This window comes from Lagenorhynchus albirostris, chromosome 15 (assembly GCF_949774975.1).
Source record: "Lagenorhynchus albirostris chromosome 15, mLagAlb1.1, whole genome shotgun sequence".
In the NCBI taxonomy this organism is placed as follows: Eukaryota; Metazoa; Chordata; class Mammalia; order Artiodactyla; family Delphinidae; genus Lagenorhynchus; species Lagenorhynchus albirostris.
The window spans coordinates 67,479,185-67,496,318 of record NC_083109.1 but is presented as its reverse complement, the minus strand read 5'-3'; the positions used below and the strand labels follow the sequence as shown (position 1 = coordinate 67,496,318).

The following is a 17,134-nucleotide window of genomic DNA, read 5'->3' as shown; positions in this document are numbered from 1 at the left end:
GAAATGTAAACATTATAAAATTTTTGTGTTTTATAATATTTTATTTTTATATAACTGTTTTATAACCAGAAATTGCCATGGTTGTCTATGCTTAATATCATGTTTTTAAGTGGATTCAGTCTCATTTCCAGATTTTCATCCCACATTTTCCCCATTTGTTAATTCTTTTTTCTTTTCTTTTTTTTTTTGGCCACACCGCGTGGCCTGCGGGATCCTAGTTCCCTGACCAGGAGTGGAACCCAGGCCCTCGGCAGTGAGAGCGTGGAGTCCTAACCACTGGACCACCAGCGAATTCCCTGTTAATTCTTTATTTTGAGGCTTCTCTTCATTAGAAGGATTCTGTTTTTAAGTAGACTTTTTTTTCCCTCAGGAAGGGCATGGGGATCATATGTATATCCTTGGTATTTAAGTAAAGAATGTGTTTTTATTGCTTTTCCATGTAGAAAAGAATGACTGCTTTTGGAATTCTTGGTTCATACTATTTTTCCTTCAGAAATCTAGAGACGTTGCTTCTTGTCTTCTGCCAACTATATTCTGATGTTCAGTATGAGACTGGCCTGCCTAGTTTTTTCTTTGTACGTAGTATGTTCCTTGAATAGTTAAAATAAGGTGGGCAAACATTGTCTGTAAAGGGCCAGATAATAAATTTTGGGGCTTTGTGGGGCATACGGTCTGTAGCACAAATACTTAATTCTGCAGTTGTGGCACGAAAACTCATATGTAAATGAATGAGCTTCACTGTGTTCCAATAACATTTTATTTACAAAAACAGTTGGTAACTTGGCTCATAGTTTGCTGACTTCTGGCTTATGAGATTCTTTTACCCTGCAGTTTAGTTACTTTACTAGGTTATTTTTCAGTTTTGAAAATTTTTAATGTTTTCTGGAACATAGTATCTTATTTGCTGATTCATATTTTTCTTCATTTCTAGAAAATTTCTTTCTTAAAAGACTTTTTCTTCTGTTTCATTTATTTTCTTTTTCATTTTTGAGAACATCAACTATCTGTTCATTAGCTTTTCCTTTCCCCCCTCAACGTATAATATGTTCACGCTGGTCTATTTTGGCTCTTTGCCAACAATCTCCTCTCCTCCATAGTCTGTTATTTTTCAAAAGTCTGTCTTCCATTTGATCAATAGCATTTTCTAAAGTATGTGTTCTGCTCTTTGTCCTTCTAATTAATTTTTAATTCATCATATCATTATTTATTTCCTCATTTTTTTTCTTAGCTCTGCCAGCCTCCCTTTATATCTCATTGTGATACCTTAGATCCTATTGAAGAAAGCGTATACCTTGTGTAATTTCCTTGAGAATGTGAAGCAGTTGTAGTGCAAAATTTTCTCCTCTTCCCTAAGGTAAATCTTTTGACGTGCTCTCTCTTTTAAGAAAAGTTTTTTTTAAATTCCAGTTTTGTTATTTATTATTTATTTTTAATTAGTTAATTAATTAAATTTATTTTTTGGGCTGTGTCTGGCCTTTTTAAAAAATTTTTATTTATTTATTTATTTTATGTATCTATTTTGGCTGCGTTGAGTCTTTGTTGCTGTGCTTGGGCTTTCTCTAGTTGTGGTGAGTTCGTTGGGGTGTGCAGGCTTCTCATTGCAGTGGCTTCTCTTGTTGCGGAGCACAGGCTCTAGGCACGCAGGCTCAGTAGTTGTGGCGCACGGGCATAGTTGCTCCGCGGCTTGTGGGATCTTCCCGGACCAGGGCTTGAACCCCTGTCCCCTGCAATGGCAGGCAGATTCTTAACCATGGCGCCACAAGGGAAGCCCTGTGTCTGGTCTTAGTTGCAGCACACAGGGTCTTCGTTGTGGCACGGGCTCTTCATTGTGGCATGTGGGCATCTCTCTAGTTGTGACGTGAGGGCTTCTGTCTAGTTGTGGCGCACGGGCTTAGTTGCCCAGCAGCAGCACTTGGGATCTTAGTTCCCCAACCAGGGATCGAACCTGCGTCCCCTGCAGTGGAAGGCAGATTCTTTACCACTGGACCACCAGGGAAGTCCCTAAATTTCAGATTTAAATCCAAGGTCATGAGGCTTTTCCCTTGTGTTTTTTTCCTAAGAGTTTTATAGTTTTAGCTCTTACATTTAGGTTGTTGAGCCATTATCAGTTAATTTTTGTATATGGTACAAGGTAAGGGTCCAACTTCTTTCTTTGACATGTGGACATCCAGTTTTCTGAGCAACATTTTATTTTCCTGAGCACATTTGTTAAAAGGACTGTTCTTTCCCCATTGAATGGTCTTGACATCCTTGTTGAAAATTATTTGACCATGTATGTGAAGGTTATTTCTGGGCCCTTTATTCTGTTCCATTAGGCTGTATATATGTTTGTCCTTATGTCAGTACCACATAGTTTTGATTATTGTTGCTTTGTAGTAACTTGAAATCATGGATTGTGAATCAACCAATGTTGTCCTTCTTTTTCAAGATTGTTTTGGCTATTTGGGGGTCCCTTGAAATTCCATATGAATTTTAGAATGGGTTTTTCTGTTTCTCCAGAGAACACAATTGAACACCATTTTGGAAGGGATTACATTGAATCTGTAGATGGCTTTGATAATATTATCATCTTAACAATATTAAATCTTCTAATTCATGGACATAGCATGTCTTTTTATTTATTTGTGTCTTTTAAAATTTCTTTCAGCAGTGTTTTGTCACTTTCAGTGTAAAAGTCTTTTAGCTCCTTGATTATATTTATTTCTAACTATTTTATTCTTTTTGATGCTATTATAAATGGAATTGTTTTCTTAATGTTTTTTTCAGATTGTTCATTGTTACTGTATAGAAATGCAAGTGAGTTTTTGTGTGTTGATTTTGTATTCTGCTGCATTAACTTATTAGTTCTAACAGGGTTTTTTTGGTGGAATCTTTAGGGCTTTCTATAAATAAGATCATATCATCTGCAAACAAAGATATTTTTCCTTCTTCCTTTCCTGTTTGAATGCTTTTTACTTCTTTTTCTTGCATAATTATTCTGGCTAGAACTTCCAGTACTAAGTTGAATAGAAATTGCAAAAGTGGGCATCCTTGTCTCGTTCCTGATCTCAGAGGAAAAGTTTGAAATGGTCTTTCACCATTGAGTATTATGTTAGCTGGGGGCTTTTCATATATGGCCTTTATTTTGTTGAGGTTGTTTGCTTCTATTCCTAGTTTTTTGAGTGTTTTTGTCATGAAAAAGTATTGAATTTTAACAGATGCCTTTCTGCATCAGTTGAGATGATCACGTGCACGTGGATATTTTGCCTTTGTTCTGTTAATGTGGTGTATGTCATTCATTGATTTTCATATGTTGAACCTTCCTTGCATCCCAGAGCAAATCCCACTTGGTCATGGTGTATAATCCTTTCAATATGCTGTAGAATTCAATTTGCTAGCATTTTGTTGAGGATTTTTATATCAATATTCATCAGGAATATTAATCTGTAGGTTTCTTTTCTTGTAATGTCTTTGTCTGGCTTTGGTATTAAGGTAATGCTGCCCTCATAGAATGAATTAGAGAGTATTCACTGCTCTTCAGTTTTTTGGGGAGAGGTTGAGAAGTATTGGTATTATTTCTTTAAGTGTTTGGTAGAATTAATCAGTGAAGCCATCTGGTGTGCTTTTCTTTGTTGAGAGGTTTGTGATTACTGATTCAATTATTAGTTTTAGGTCTGTTCAGAGTTCCTATTTCTTCATCATTCAGTCTTGGTACATTGAGTATTTTTAGGAATTTGTTCATTTCATCTAATTTATCCAATTTGTTGGCATATAATTGTCCATAGTACTTTCTTATAATTCTTTTTATTTCAGTAAAATTAGTAGTGATATCCCTTCTTTCATTTCTGATTTTATTTATTTGAGTCCTCTTCCTTTTCCTTAGTGAATCTAAGTAAAGTTTTATCAATTTTGTTCATCTTTTCAACCCTTGATTTTGTTGATTTTTGTTTTGTTTCTGTATTCTCTATTTACTTATCTCTGCTCTGCTCTTTATTGTTTCTTCCCTTTTGCTAAATTTGGGTTTAGTTAGTTTGTTTTTATTTTCTTAGTTCTGTAAGGTGTAGAGTTTAGGTTGTTGATTTGAGTTCTTTCTTCTTTTTTAGTGTAAGTATGTACAGCTATAAATTAGCTCTTTGGGCTACTTTTGTGGAATCCCATAAGTTTTGGTATGTTAGGTTTTTGTTTTCATTTGTCATTTTCTAATTTCTCTTGTGGTATCTTCTTTGACCCATTGGTTGTTTAGGAGTATGTTGTTCAATTTCCACATATTTGTGAATTTTCCAGTTTTCTTTCTTCTGTTGATTTTTAGTTTTCTACCAGTGTGATTGGAAAAGATACTATATGATTTATATGATTTTAATCTTTAAAAATTTATTAAGACTTGTTTTGTGGCCTGAGATACGGTCTATCCTGGAGAATGTTTTATGGGTACTTGAGTATGTGTATTCTGCCATTGTTGGGTGGAATGTTCTGTACTGTCTGTTAGGTCTAATTGCCCTGTAGCGTTTGTTGAAGTCTCTGCTTCCTTATTATCTTCTCTCTGGTTGTTCTTGACGTGCTCTCTGCATGCACCTTCTGTATGCCCTGTTCCTTTTCTTTTTTACCCCCTGTGGTACTTTTGCAGAGGTCACATGCTGGAATTTTTTTGTTTGTATTTGTTTCTATTTATTCATATTTGTATGTGGGTGCTTTTTTCTGGGTCTACTGTTTACTGAAAAATAGTTAGCATGGGACCTCCTTGGAAACCCCTCCTTTGTTGACCTGGACTTGGTTGAGAGATTTCCTCTTGCCCTTGATTTAAAGGCTACGTTCTGTGTTGTGCTTTTCAGTTGCCCAAAGAGAATGGGTTCAGGACTCATCTCCAGGCTTTTCATTCCATATCTTCCCCATTTGTCAATTCTTTATTTTGAGTCTTCTTCTCATTAGCAGGATTCTAGGACTGGAGCCAGGCCTTTGGAAAATCACCATCTGGCAGCTTTATTCCTCATGTTTTCTCATGAATTTGTGGCAGCTACAGACCATGGAACTCACCTGCACGGTTTGGGTGTATGTCTAGTTATGTGAGGTTAGGGGAGTAGGAGTGGCGGCGGGCAGCTCCATGAATTTAAGTTTTTTCCTTTCCTTCTGTGTGAGTTGGCTACTTGGTGCTGGAATCAGGTTTGAAGAATGCTCTGTGGGTCAGGATCATGGGCTTTGGTTTGGGGGTTAGCTGTTTTTGACAGCTTTCATTCACAGATCCGGATCAGGCTTGATTCCAGATTCTACTCTCTGTAGGCAGGATGCCGATTCAGAACGGGGAAATGGCGCTTTTCAGCCCTGTGGCTGTCCCTGTCCCACTGCTGAGCTGGTATGGAAGCAGGCCTTCCCCTGCCTGCCCAGTCCTCCCTTGGCTCCCAGTCTTTACCTTTCCATCACGCTGCTCCATGCGTGATACATCCAGAGTTCTCCCAGCATCCCCACTCATCTGCCAAAATGATTGAATATCTGATTGGTATTCTGTGAAGTTTGGCTTTTTTTTTTTTTTTTTGGCCATGCCCTGCAGCATGTGGGATCTTAGTTCCCCAACCAGGGATCGAACCCATGCCCCCTGCATTGGAAGCGTGAGTCTTAACCACTGGACTACCAGGGAAATCCCCTCCGAAGTTTGTAGTACAGACATTTTCCTGGCTTCAACACAGATGAATGATATTGTGTTTTTCTTTGGGTGGTTAATTTTGAATATTTTTTTAAAAGTTAATTTATTTTTGGGCTTCCCTGGTGGCGCAGTGATTAAGAAGCCACCTGCCAGTGCAAAGGACACGGGTTCGTGCCCCGGTCCGGGAAGATCCCACATGCCGCGGAGCGGCTAGGCCCGTGAGCCACAACTACTGAGCTTGCGCGTCTGGAGCCTGTGCTCCGCAACGGAAGAGGCCGCGACAGTGAGAGGCCCGCGCACTGCGATGAAGAGTGGTCCCCGCTCGCCGCAACTGGAGAAAGCCCACGCACAGAAACGAAGACCCAACGCAGCCAAAAATAAATAAATATATATTAAAAAAAACTCAGAGTTATACACCAATAAAAAGTCAATTTTACTATAAAAAAAAAGTTAATTTATTTTTGGCTCCATTGGGTCTTCGTTGCTGTACACGGGCTTTCTCTAGTTTCGGCAAGCGGGGGCTACTCTTCATTGCAGTGCATGGGCTTCTCATTTCAGTGGCTTCTCTTGTTGTGGAGCATGGGCTCTAGGCGTGTGGGCTTCAGTAGTTGTGGCTCGTGGGCTCTAGAGCTCAGGCTCAGTAGTTGTGGCGCACAGGCTTAAATGTTCCGCGGCATGTGGGATCATCCTGGATCAGAGCTTGAACCCATGTCCTCTACATTGGCAGGTGGATTCTTAACCACTGCGCCACCAGGGAAGTCCCTGGGTGGTTAATTTTGGGTGAGTATCAGGAAGGGCTTTTTTCTGCCACGGAAGTAATATGCTCTTTAATCAGTCATCTTTCCTAGAAGGCCAAGGTGCTTCTTTACGAACAGTTTTTAAAGGAAAATCTGATAAATTAGTACATCCCCAATACATTACCCACAATCTTCACATATACATGCCTGGTTCATTTTACACAACCAATGAATTCAGTTGATAAAGTGAAGCAACTTTTTGGAGCCTGATTTTACATATGGCAGGGATATTCATTTATTTAAATGATCTTATGAAAATGATAAGCATTTTAAAAGCAAATAATCATTAAAAATTAATTTATTTTTGGCTGCACTGGGTCTTCATTGCTGTGTGCAGGCTTTCTCTAGTTGCGGCGAGCGGGGGCTACTCTTCGTTGCGGTGCACGGGCTTCTTGTTGCGGTGCATGGGCTTCTCATTGTGGTGGCTTCTCTTGTTGCAGAGCATGGGCTCTAGGCGCACGGGCTTTAGTAGTTGTGGCTCACAGGCTCAGTAGTTGTGGCTCGTGGGCTCTAGAGCGCAGGCTCCGTAGTTGTGGCGCACAGGCTTAGTTGTTCCATGGCGTGTGGGATCTTCCCAGACCAGGGCTCGAACCCGTTTTCCCCTGCATTCGCAGGCAGATTCTTAACCACTGAGCCAGCAGGGAAGTGCCAAGATTGATATCCTTCAAAGACTTTACACACTGATGGAGGGTGAGGCTGGGAGAAGACAAGTACACAAATAATTTTATTACAAGATGGAATGTGAAAACTGCCTTAGGCCTCCCCAGGATGAAGGAAAGGATGAAACAGAATCGAGAAAGCTTTTATGAAAGAGCTAGTATATGTGCAGAACCTTGAAAGAGATGAATTAAAAATTTTTTAATTGTTTCTGATTATAAAATAATACATATATAGGTTATTAAAAATTTGAAAAATGGAGAAAAATATAGAAAAGAAAATGATATACCAGTAAAATGATATACTCACCACCCAGAGATGACTGTTAGTATTTTCTTCCAGTTCTTTTCCCTTTGTGTACATATCTCTTTTAAGGAAAGTATGTACATTGAGTATATGCAATTTTATATCTTTTTTGCTCGCAGTCAGCAATGTAGCATGAGCATTTTCTCATGGATCTAAGATTTTGATAGGTGAGGAAAAGTATTTAGGGCAGAAGGAATAATATATATTTGAATGGTATAGAAATGAGAAAACTCAGGGACTGTTTTGCGAATAATAATTAAACCCATTTTGTGGAATGAACATTGGCATGTGGTATCTGATTGAGTCACATGTTCTACCCTTAACTTCACTTGTTTTTCATATTTATGATCTCCACACATGAGTTAATTCATTGTCTTGGTGGGAACTTCTGAATACTAGCTCATGTATAATCCACATTTATCCTGCTGAATTCTTTCTCTTGGCTGCAATAGAAAACCTCGTAACAGTATGTACATGTTTTCCATTGTTTTTCTTTAGATCAGTCCAAAGTGTTTGTGAAGGTTTTTACTGAAATTGACCGGATGCCCCAACTTCTTGCATACTACTACAAGTGTCACAAGGTGAGAAGCTGTGAGTGATTACCATTGTGGAATGCTTGTAGAACTGGGCTACAGAATCAGTTTTGAATCCCAGTTTCCTACTCAAAGGTAAAAATATTTGCCTCCCTGCCCTCTGGTCTTTTTCTTTCAATTAGCCAGTAGGGGGTGCTCTTGGTCCAGCCTGTGGATTCATTTAATTGCAAGTTGGAAAAAAGTCATTAGTTTTCAGCCTCACTTGTATTTATAACTAGATTTCCTTTACAGATTGAAGAGTTTTAATTTTTCCTATTTTTGTCTTTTAATTAGGTGATTAGGTTTATTATGCCTTCAGCAAGCCTTAAGAATTTTATCTGTTTTCTAGGTTTGTTGAAATTAGGTTACTGAAAACCTTGACAGCTTCCTGGGCTAACTTGTTAATTCCTTCAAGTCCAGTGCCCATCTGTCTTTTAAGCAGTGGTGTTAGGACACGAAGCTAAAACACATATTCACGCCCACCTCTGAGGTCTATTCAGAAGAATGGTAGCATGCTGAGTACATTGGCATGCTTTGGGGGCAAGAAAAAAGGAGAAGGGATCACTTGGAGGGCAACAGATTCAAGTTCTGGATGATGATCAGAGCAGGTGACTGTAAATTTTTTTTTCCTGCCTCTTTTGAAGTGAATCGTCGTCCGTGGGTACCCGATTGCCTGGGAGAGTAGGCAGTGGCCAGTCGCTTGCCCTGGTAGGAGGGCAGGGCAGTTGCAGCAGGCAGCATGTCTTGGCGGACCCAGTAAGGCCTCCTTCGTTCTCCCTCTGCAGGTCCAGCTTTTAGCAGCCTGGCAGGAGCTGTGCCAGACTGACCTACCCCTGGACCGGCAGCTCACTGGACTCTATGACGCCTTGCTCGGTGCTTTGCACACGCAAATCCAGTGGGCTATGCAGGTAACAGCTCTTTTGGGTTCTAGCGAGAACAAAGCCCGTGGTGCCGAGGGAGAGGGTGATGGCCTTGGGAGCGGGCTGCTCGACTGACCGCAGAGCACCCAGGCCACCCAGAGGGAGCACCGCTTGAAGAACCTCCCCATTTGCTGTCGTCACCAAAGGGGCAGGAAAATCTTTAGGTCTCTGTTCTAACTCTTCTTATCGCTCTTATCTATATCTTAAATAGAATCTAATGTGACAATGTTGCTTGTTGTTCAGCAGGGGAGCCCTGTGGAATTCCTGGAGGCCATTATCTTCTGATCTAAAAGCAGGAGGGCCTCAGTCAGGTGGTGCTTGAGTGAACAAGGCTGTTTTAATCTTAACTTTGGGTAAAATTTACCCGGCCTAAAGTTAGTTTCCCTTGTTCTCACAATAGGCCAAGAGTTAGAGGAACAGCATAATTTTAAAGGCACCCTCTGACTTAGGGGAGAGGTGAGACAGAGAACTTCATTTCATTTACTTTCATGAACTTTCCATCATTTACTTTCCTAAAGTCTCTAGGCATTTTCAGTCTTGAAGGATATGAAACATTGGTCCCTTGTCTTGATGCCAGGAGGTGCACTAGATCTTCTCTTTAGAAGGGGAAAAAGGCTGTCTTATGTCTGAGTAATGACTGACTGGGCCTGTTAATGGTGTGGCTTATATTTTTTTCAGAATTAGTTGTGAATCACCCTTCGCATATTGGTTAGTAATTTGCTGGAATGGACTCCACTGTAGTTGGAGAGAATTCCTCATATAGGGTCATGTCATTCAAGGTGGTTGAAGTGCTCTTCTCCATCCTCTTTTCTTTCTCCTTGAACCAGCCTCATTCAGACAAAAAAACCCAAAGAAACAAAAACACCCCCAAACCAGCGAACAAAACAAAAAACAACCTCCTGTAGAAGTTTCCCGTTTTTTATGTAATCATCAGTTTTCAGTGATCCTGTCCATCTGCACGCATTTCTGTGTCCTTGTCTCATCTACTGCTTATATCTTGAGGATAAAAACAGTTCATGCCTATAAGTACAATTGCCCTTCAGCATCTTGGAAAAAGGATTTCGACTTCTCACACTTTTTTTTGGGCCTCACCCCAAGTTTTGTAAGACGTAAGTTTATGCTAATTTCCACTTTTGTCCCATGGCCCATTTTCTTTTCAGAATGTGAGCATGATAGGTGACGGTCATCTCCTGAAGCTCAGTAGAGTACAGAAGAAAACCAAAGGAGCCAGGGTGAATGTGTCTCTAAAGACTTTTTTCCCTGGTATTTTATTTTATTTTTTATATTTTGGCCATGCCACGTAGCATGTGGAATCTTAGTTCCCCAACCAGGGATTGAACCCCGGCCCCCTGCAGTGGAAGTACGGAGTCTTAACCACTGGACCGCCAGGGAATTCCCTTTCCCCAGTATTTTAATATGGAAAGTTTCCAACATATAAAAAATTTGAAAGAATTGTACAGTGAACACCATGTACCCACCTCCTGTGTTCTACAATGAACATTTTGCTATATTTGCTTTCACAAATCTGTCCATCTATCCATGTGTATCTGTTCATTGACCCATCTTATTTTTTGATTCATTTCAAAGTAAGTTGCAAACATCATTCACTTCAGAACATACGTATTATTAACTAGAGTTCAGTATTTGTTTACTGGGATTTTTTTTAGGTAAAATTATAAAATGCAATGATCTTAAATATGCCATTTAATTAGTTTTGACAAATGCTGTTTAACCTATTCCCCTACCAAGATATGGAACATGACTGTCACACTAGAAAGTTCCCTTGTGTTCCTTCTCAGTCAGTCTTAGTACCAACATCCCTGAAGGTAACCACTGTTCTGATTTTTCCCACCATAATTTAGTTTAGCCCGTTTTAGAACTTCATGTAAATGGAATCATATGGTGTATGTCCTTTTGGCGAGGCTTCTTTCATTCAGCATGTTTTTGGAGATTTATTCATGTTGTTGTACGTATCAGTAGCTTGTTCCTTTTTATTACTGAACACTCTTACATGGTGTGAATATATGACAGTTTTGTTTATTGAGGTTTTTTCAAAATTTTATTTATTTAATTAATTTATTTTTGGCTGCATTGGGTCTTTGTTGCTGTGCGTGGGCTTTCTCTAGTTGCAGCGGGCAGGGGCTACTCTTTGTTGCGGTGCGCGGGCTTCTCACTGAGGTGGCTTCTCTTATTGTGGAGCACGGGCTTCAGTAGTTGTGGCTCGTGGGATCTAGAGTGCAGGCTCAGTAGTTGTGGTGCTCGGGCTTAGTTGCTCCATAGCTTGTGGAATCTTCCCGGACCAGGACTCGAACCTGTGTCCCCTGCATTGGCTGGTGGATTCTTAACCACTGTGCCACCACGGAAGCCCTATTGAGTCTTTTATTGATGGACACTTGTGCTATTTCCAGTTTAGTACAATTATAAATAAAGCTGCTCTAAACATTGTTCTGTACGTTTTTTGTGGACACCACATGTTCATATCTCTTGGGTAAAGACGTGGAAGTGGAATTGCTGGGTTATAGAGTAGGTCTATATTTAGATATATAGGAAATCAGCACTTTTGGGGCTTCCCTGGTGGCGCAGTGGTTGGGAATCCGCCTGCCAATGCAGGGGACACAGGTTTGAGCCCTGGTCCGGGAAGATCTCACATGCCACGGAGCAACTAAGCCTGTGTGCCACAACTACTGAGCCTGCGCTCTAGAGCCCGCGAGCCACAGCTACTGAGCCCACGTGCTGCAACTACTGAAGCCCGTGCACCTAGAGCCTGTGTTCCGCAACAAGAGAAGACACCACAATGAGAAGCCCGCGCACTGCAACAAAGAGTAGCCCCTGCTCGAAGCAACTAGAGAAAGCACGCACACGGCAACGAAGACCCAACGCAGCCAAAAATAAAGAAATAAAGAAATCGGCACTTTTTCAAAATGAGTATGCTTTTTACATTCCCACAACACAAGCATGTGAGAGTTCTGATTGCTACACGTCACGTGTTATCTTTTTTTTTTTGTAAATTTATTTATTTTATTTATTTATTTTTGGCTGCATTGGGTCTTCGTTGCTGCACTTGGGCTTTCTCTAATTGCAGTGAGTGGGGGCTGCTCTTCGTTGCGGTGTACGGGCTTCTCACTATGGTGGCTTCTCTTGTTGCAGAGCACGGGCTGTAGGCGTGCAGGCTTCAGTAGTTGCAGCACGTGGGCTCAGTAGTCGTGGCACACGGGCTTAGTTGCTCCACGGCCTGTGGGAATCTTCCTAGACCAGGGCTCGAACCCATGTCCCCTGCATTGGCAGGCAGATTCTTTTTTTTTAAATTTATTTTATTTATTTATTATTTTTGGCCACGTTGGGTCTTTGTTGCTGTGTGCGGGCTTTCTCTAGTTGCAGTGAGCGGAGGCTACTCTTTGTTGCGGTGTGTGGGCTTCTCGTTGCAGTGGCTTCTCTTGTTGCACAGCACGGGCTCTAGGTGCATGGGTTTCAGTAGTTGTGGCACTCAGGCTCAGTAGTTGTGGCTCACGGGCTCTAGAGCGCAGGCTCAGTAGTTGTGGTGCATGGGCTTAGTTGCTCCTTGGCATGTGGGATCTTCCCGGACCAGGGCTTGAACCTGTGCCCCTGCATTGGCAAGCAGATTCTTAACCACTGCACCACCAGGGAAGTCCCTAGGTGTTGTCTTTTTAATCTTAGCCATTCTGGTGGGTGTGTTGTAGTATCTCTCTGTGGTTTTAATTTGCAATTCCCTGATGACTAAGGATGTTGAACACCTTTTCTCATGCTTATTGGCCATTTGTATATCTTCCTTTGTGAAGTATCTGTTCTGGTCTTCTACCCATTTAAAAAAATTGGGTAATTTGCCTTTCTATTATTGAGTTATAGAAGTTCTTTACGTATTCTAGGTATAAGTTCTTTATCAGATATATTTTGTAGATATTTTCTTCCAGTCTGTGGCTTGAGCAGAAGTGTTGATTTTGATGAACTTGATTTTATCATTTCTTTTATGGTTATTGCTTTCTTTGTCCTCAGAAACCATCACCATTCCCCAAGTTGCAAAGCTCTTCTTCTGTGTTTTCTTATAGAAGCTTGTTGAGCTTTTACATTTAGTTCTATGGCCCATCGTGAATTATTTTTTGTGTGTAGTGTAGGGTAAGGTCAGATTGTTTTTGCATGTGCTGTTTGGGTTAATTCTATGGCCCTAGTTGTTAAGTTTGGTCTTACAGTCTTTGAACTTTTGGTTCTTGTTTGGCAAATGGCCAGAGCATCCCTTTTGCCAGATCACTTTAAAGGAAAGGGGACACCTTTGAGCATAGGGGACCTGTTGGTTGGTCAGCTGGAACTATCAGCTATAAACATAGTTTCAGCTGACCAACCAATTAGAACGCTTGGGTACAGAGTCGTTTAGTCTAATTCTCCCCCCTCCACCCAGCACCTCAGCCTCAGGTCACTTAAATAGGAGCTAAGAGTGAAGTAGGTACTCATTGCCTAGTCCTTTCTCACAGTACAAGGAGAGGAGTCAGGATTTCTCTTTCTAGATAAGAATAGTTTTCATTTTCTCTTTTGGTCCCATCCTTTCTTGTAGTAAAATGTTTCTTTTGTCAAATCAGGACATTGGACTGGGTGATGTGTAAAGGTCTCTATGGTTCTCTTATGTTTGGGGGATCGTGGGGGGAATACACTGGATGGAGACAGAGGAGGGTTTGTATTGGTGCAGCTTTGTGTGGAGGGAGTGGGAACATTGAATGCTAGACAGAAGTTTGGCTTTCTCTAGAAGATAGTGAGCCTCTGGAGCAATAGAGTGAATGGTGATGTTACTGTTTTAAGAATGCTTTTGGTGTCAGAATATCACCTAAGTAGTTTCTCTGCCAAAAAGTCTTACCGTGAGGAAACATGCAGACAAATCCAAATCAAAGACCATTTTTCAAAACAACTGTCCTAGGGCTTCCCTGGTGGCGCAGTGGTTGGGAGTCCGCCTGCCGATGCAGGGGACACGGGTTCATGCCCCGGTCCGGGAAGATCCCACATGCCGCGGAGCGGCTGGGCCCGTGAGCCATGGCTGCTGAGCCTGCGTGTCCAGAGCCTGTGCTCTGCAATGGGAGAGGCCACAACAGTGAGAGAGGCCTGCGTACTGCAAAAAAAAAAAACCAACTGTCCTAGACTCTTCAAAAATGTCAGTGTCATGAAAGAAAAAAAGTCAGGAAATTGTTTAGATTAAAGGAGACAAAAAAAAAAAAAGACAACTAAATGTAATTTCATGATCCTGGATTGGATTCTGCATGATGGCAAAAAAAACTATCAAGGACATTGAAAGAACAATTGGGGAAATTTGAACAGGGACTGTGGCAGGTAAAAGTATTACATCAAGGTTACATTTGATTATCTGCAGTGTTGTAATATAGGAGGATGGCCTTATTCTTAAGTGATAAACGCTGAGGTATTTAGGGGTGACGTGTCGTGATATCTGTGATTACCTTTCCAATGGCTTAGAGAGAAATAGGAATAAAGCAATTGTGGCAAAATGTTGATTGTTGAATCTTGCAGTATTTAAACATTTAAAGTGTAACAAAAATTCTAAATAACATTTCAAAGTAATGAATTTGGTGGTGGTAAATAGGGTGAATTGATGAAGAAAGACTGAAGACAGGTAGGAAGCTATGTTTGGTCTAGGATGGTGATGGTAATGTAGCAAAAGATACCCAGTTAAAAAAGGAACAGTTGCTAGGACCTGGTAACTGATAAAGGGACTGAAAGAAAGGAAAGTGAAAAGGGAGATTTTTATTCTGGTTGAATGGTGATGCTACTGACAGAAATAAGGAAGTTGATAGAAACAGACCTGGGGAGGTCAGTGGGAAAATAATGAATTCCAATTCAGGACACTTTTTGTTTTTTTTGCGGTACGCGGGCCTCTCACTGTTCTGGCCTCTCCCATTGCGGAGCACAGGCTCCAGACTCGCAGGCTCAGCGGCTATGGCCCACGGGCCTAGCCGCTCCGCGGCATGTGGGATCTTCCCGGACCGGGGCACAAACCCGTGTCCTTTGCATCGGCAGGCGGACTCTCAACCACTACGCCACCAGGGAAGCCCTCAGGACACTTTTAAATTCCAAGTGAGAGTGGCTCAGCTTAATGGTGACATCCAGTAGATGGCTAGAAGCTGTTGCTCAGGATATAAATGGGTCATTTCGATATTTGTTGGGTTAGATTTGCATTTCCTCTATTTCTTTCTCTCAGACCCCAGCAGTGATGTTTATTAAACTAAACAGGTGTTTGTTGAAGTTTTGTGAATTCTCTATGAGAATTTAAAAATTTTGTTTTCTATTTTGGTAATAATCTAAGAAAAAATACAAGCATATTTTGGGTCATGTATGTGACCACCTTATAACCAACTGCTGCCATGTAATTTCAGTGGGTGCTTTTCTGTTGATAGTCACATTGGTACCCCTGTTCTATTGGGGGCCGGTGAAAAAAGAAAGAGACAAACTTAATGCTTAGATAATGTAAGTGCTGGTGCCAAGTGAGTGCTGTTTAATGCCGTTGCCAACTTGATGTTTTCTTAGTAGTTTGTAGTTTGAGTAGAGATAGAAGCAGTGTAAAAATTCTCCTCACATACCACAGAGAAGCATAGGCAGACTGAACTCAAAAAAAACCTGTGCTGTAGCAGTCAGATCAAATTATTGATGAAAACGGCAGTTTAACTGCAGTAAACATCTTCATCTGTCCCATTATTTTGAATTTTATTGATTTGATAGTTAATTTTTTATGTGTGGTAAAATATACATAAAATTTACCATTTTAGCCATTTTAAGTGTACAATCAAGTGGCATTAAGTACATTCACAGTGTTGATTAACTATCGTGCTATCTATTTCCAGAACTTTTTCATCACCCTAAACAGAAACTGTGTACTCATTAAGTAATAACTCCCCACTTCGCCCTCTTCCATCCCCTAGTAACCTTAACCTTTACTGTGTCTATAAATTTTCCTATTCTAGATACCTCTTATAAGTAGGGCCATATGATATTTGTCCTTATGTGTTTGGCTGATTTCACTTAGCATAATGGTTTCAGGGATCATCCATGTTGTAGCATGTATCAGAATTTTCATTACTTTTTTATGGCTGAATAATCTGTTGTATGTATTTACTACATTTTGTCTATCCATTCATTTGTTGATAAACACTTGAATTGCTTCCACCTTTTGGCTATTGTGAGTAATGCTGCTCTGAAAGTGTACAAATATCTCTTTGGGTCCCTGTTTTCAGTTCTTTTGGGTGTATACCTACAAGTGGAATTGCTGGATCATATCATAATCGTATGTTTAACATTTTGAGAAACTGCCAGACTGTTTTCTATAGCAGCTGCACCATTTTACATTCCCATCAGCAATGCATATAAGAATTCCAATTTCTCTACATCCTTGTCAGCACTTGTTAATTTCCATTTTTTTGATAAATAGCCATTCTAGTGTGTGTGAAATGGTATCTCATGGAGGTTTTGATTTGTATTTCCCTAATGACTAATGATGTTGAACATCTTTTCACATGCTCATCAGCCATTTGTATTATCGTCTTTGGAGAAATGTCTATTACAGTTTTTTGCCCATTTTTGAATTGTAGTGTTTGGTTTTATGTTGTTGAGTTGTAGGAGTTCTTTATATATTCTGGATATTAATCCCTTATCAGTTACATGATTTGCAAATATTTTCTCCCATTCCATTGGTTGTCTTTTCACTCTATTTGTAACGTGCTTTAAGAGATTTTTAATTTTGATATAGTCCAGTTTATCTGTTTTTTCTTTTATTGCCTATGCTTTTGGTATCATACTTAAGAAACTATAGTCATCTCTTGGTATCCTCAGGGAATTGATCCAGGAACCCACCCCCCTCCCCATACCAAGATCCATGGATGCTCAAGTCCCTTAAATAAAATGGTGTAGTATTTGCATATAACCTATGCATGTACTCCTGTATACTTTAAATCATCTCTAGATTACTTATAATACCTAATACAATGTAAAGGCTATGTAAATAGTTGCTGGTATGCAGCAAATTCAAGTTTTGCCTTTTGGAACTTACTGGACGTTTGTTTTTTTTTCCTGAATATTTTTGATCTGAGGTTGGTTGAATCTGTGGATGCAGAACGTGTAGATATGGAGGGCCAACTGTTGCTAAATCCAAGGTCATGAGGATTTTGCCGTATGTTTTCTCCTAAGAATTTTATAGGTTACTCTTTTTTTAAAAAAAAATTAATTTAGGGCTTCCCTGGTGGCACAATGGTTGAGAGTCCACCT

The 17,134-nt window shown here is 40.4% G+C and overlaps 1 protein-coding gene across 5 annotated transcripts in view; it reads left to right on the top strand.

The window, feature by feature from the left end:
- Positions 1-17,134, top strand: part of COG7 (component of oligomeric golgi complex 7) — a 99,543-nt gene that overhangs the window by 12,401 nt on the left and 70,008 nt on the right. For all 5 annotated transcript variants that reach the window (XM_060125160.1, XM_060125161.1, XM_060125162.1 and 2 more), the window contains 2 exons: positions 7,873-7,955; positions 8,732-8,854. In XM_060125160.1, coding sequence (XP_059981143.1) covers positions 7,873-7,955; positions 8,732-8,854 — 206 coding nt within the window. The remainder of the gene's footprint in view (positions 1-7,872; positions 7,956-8,731; positions 8,855-17,134) is intronic.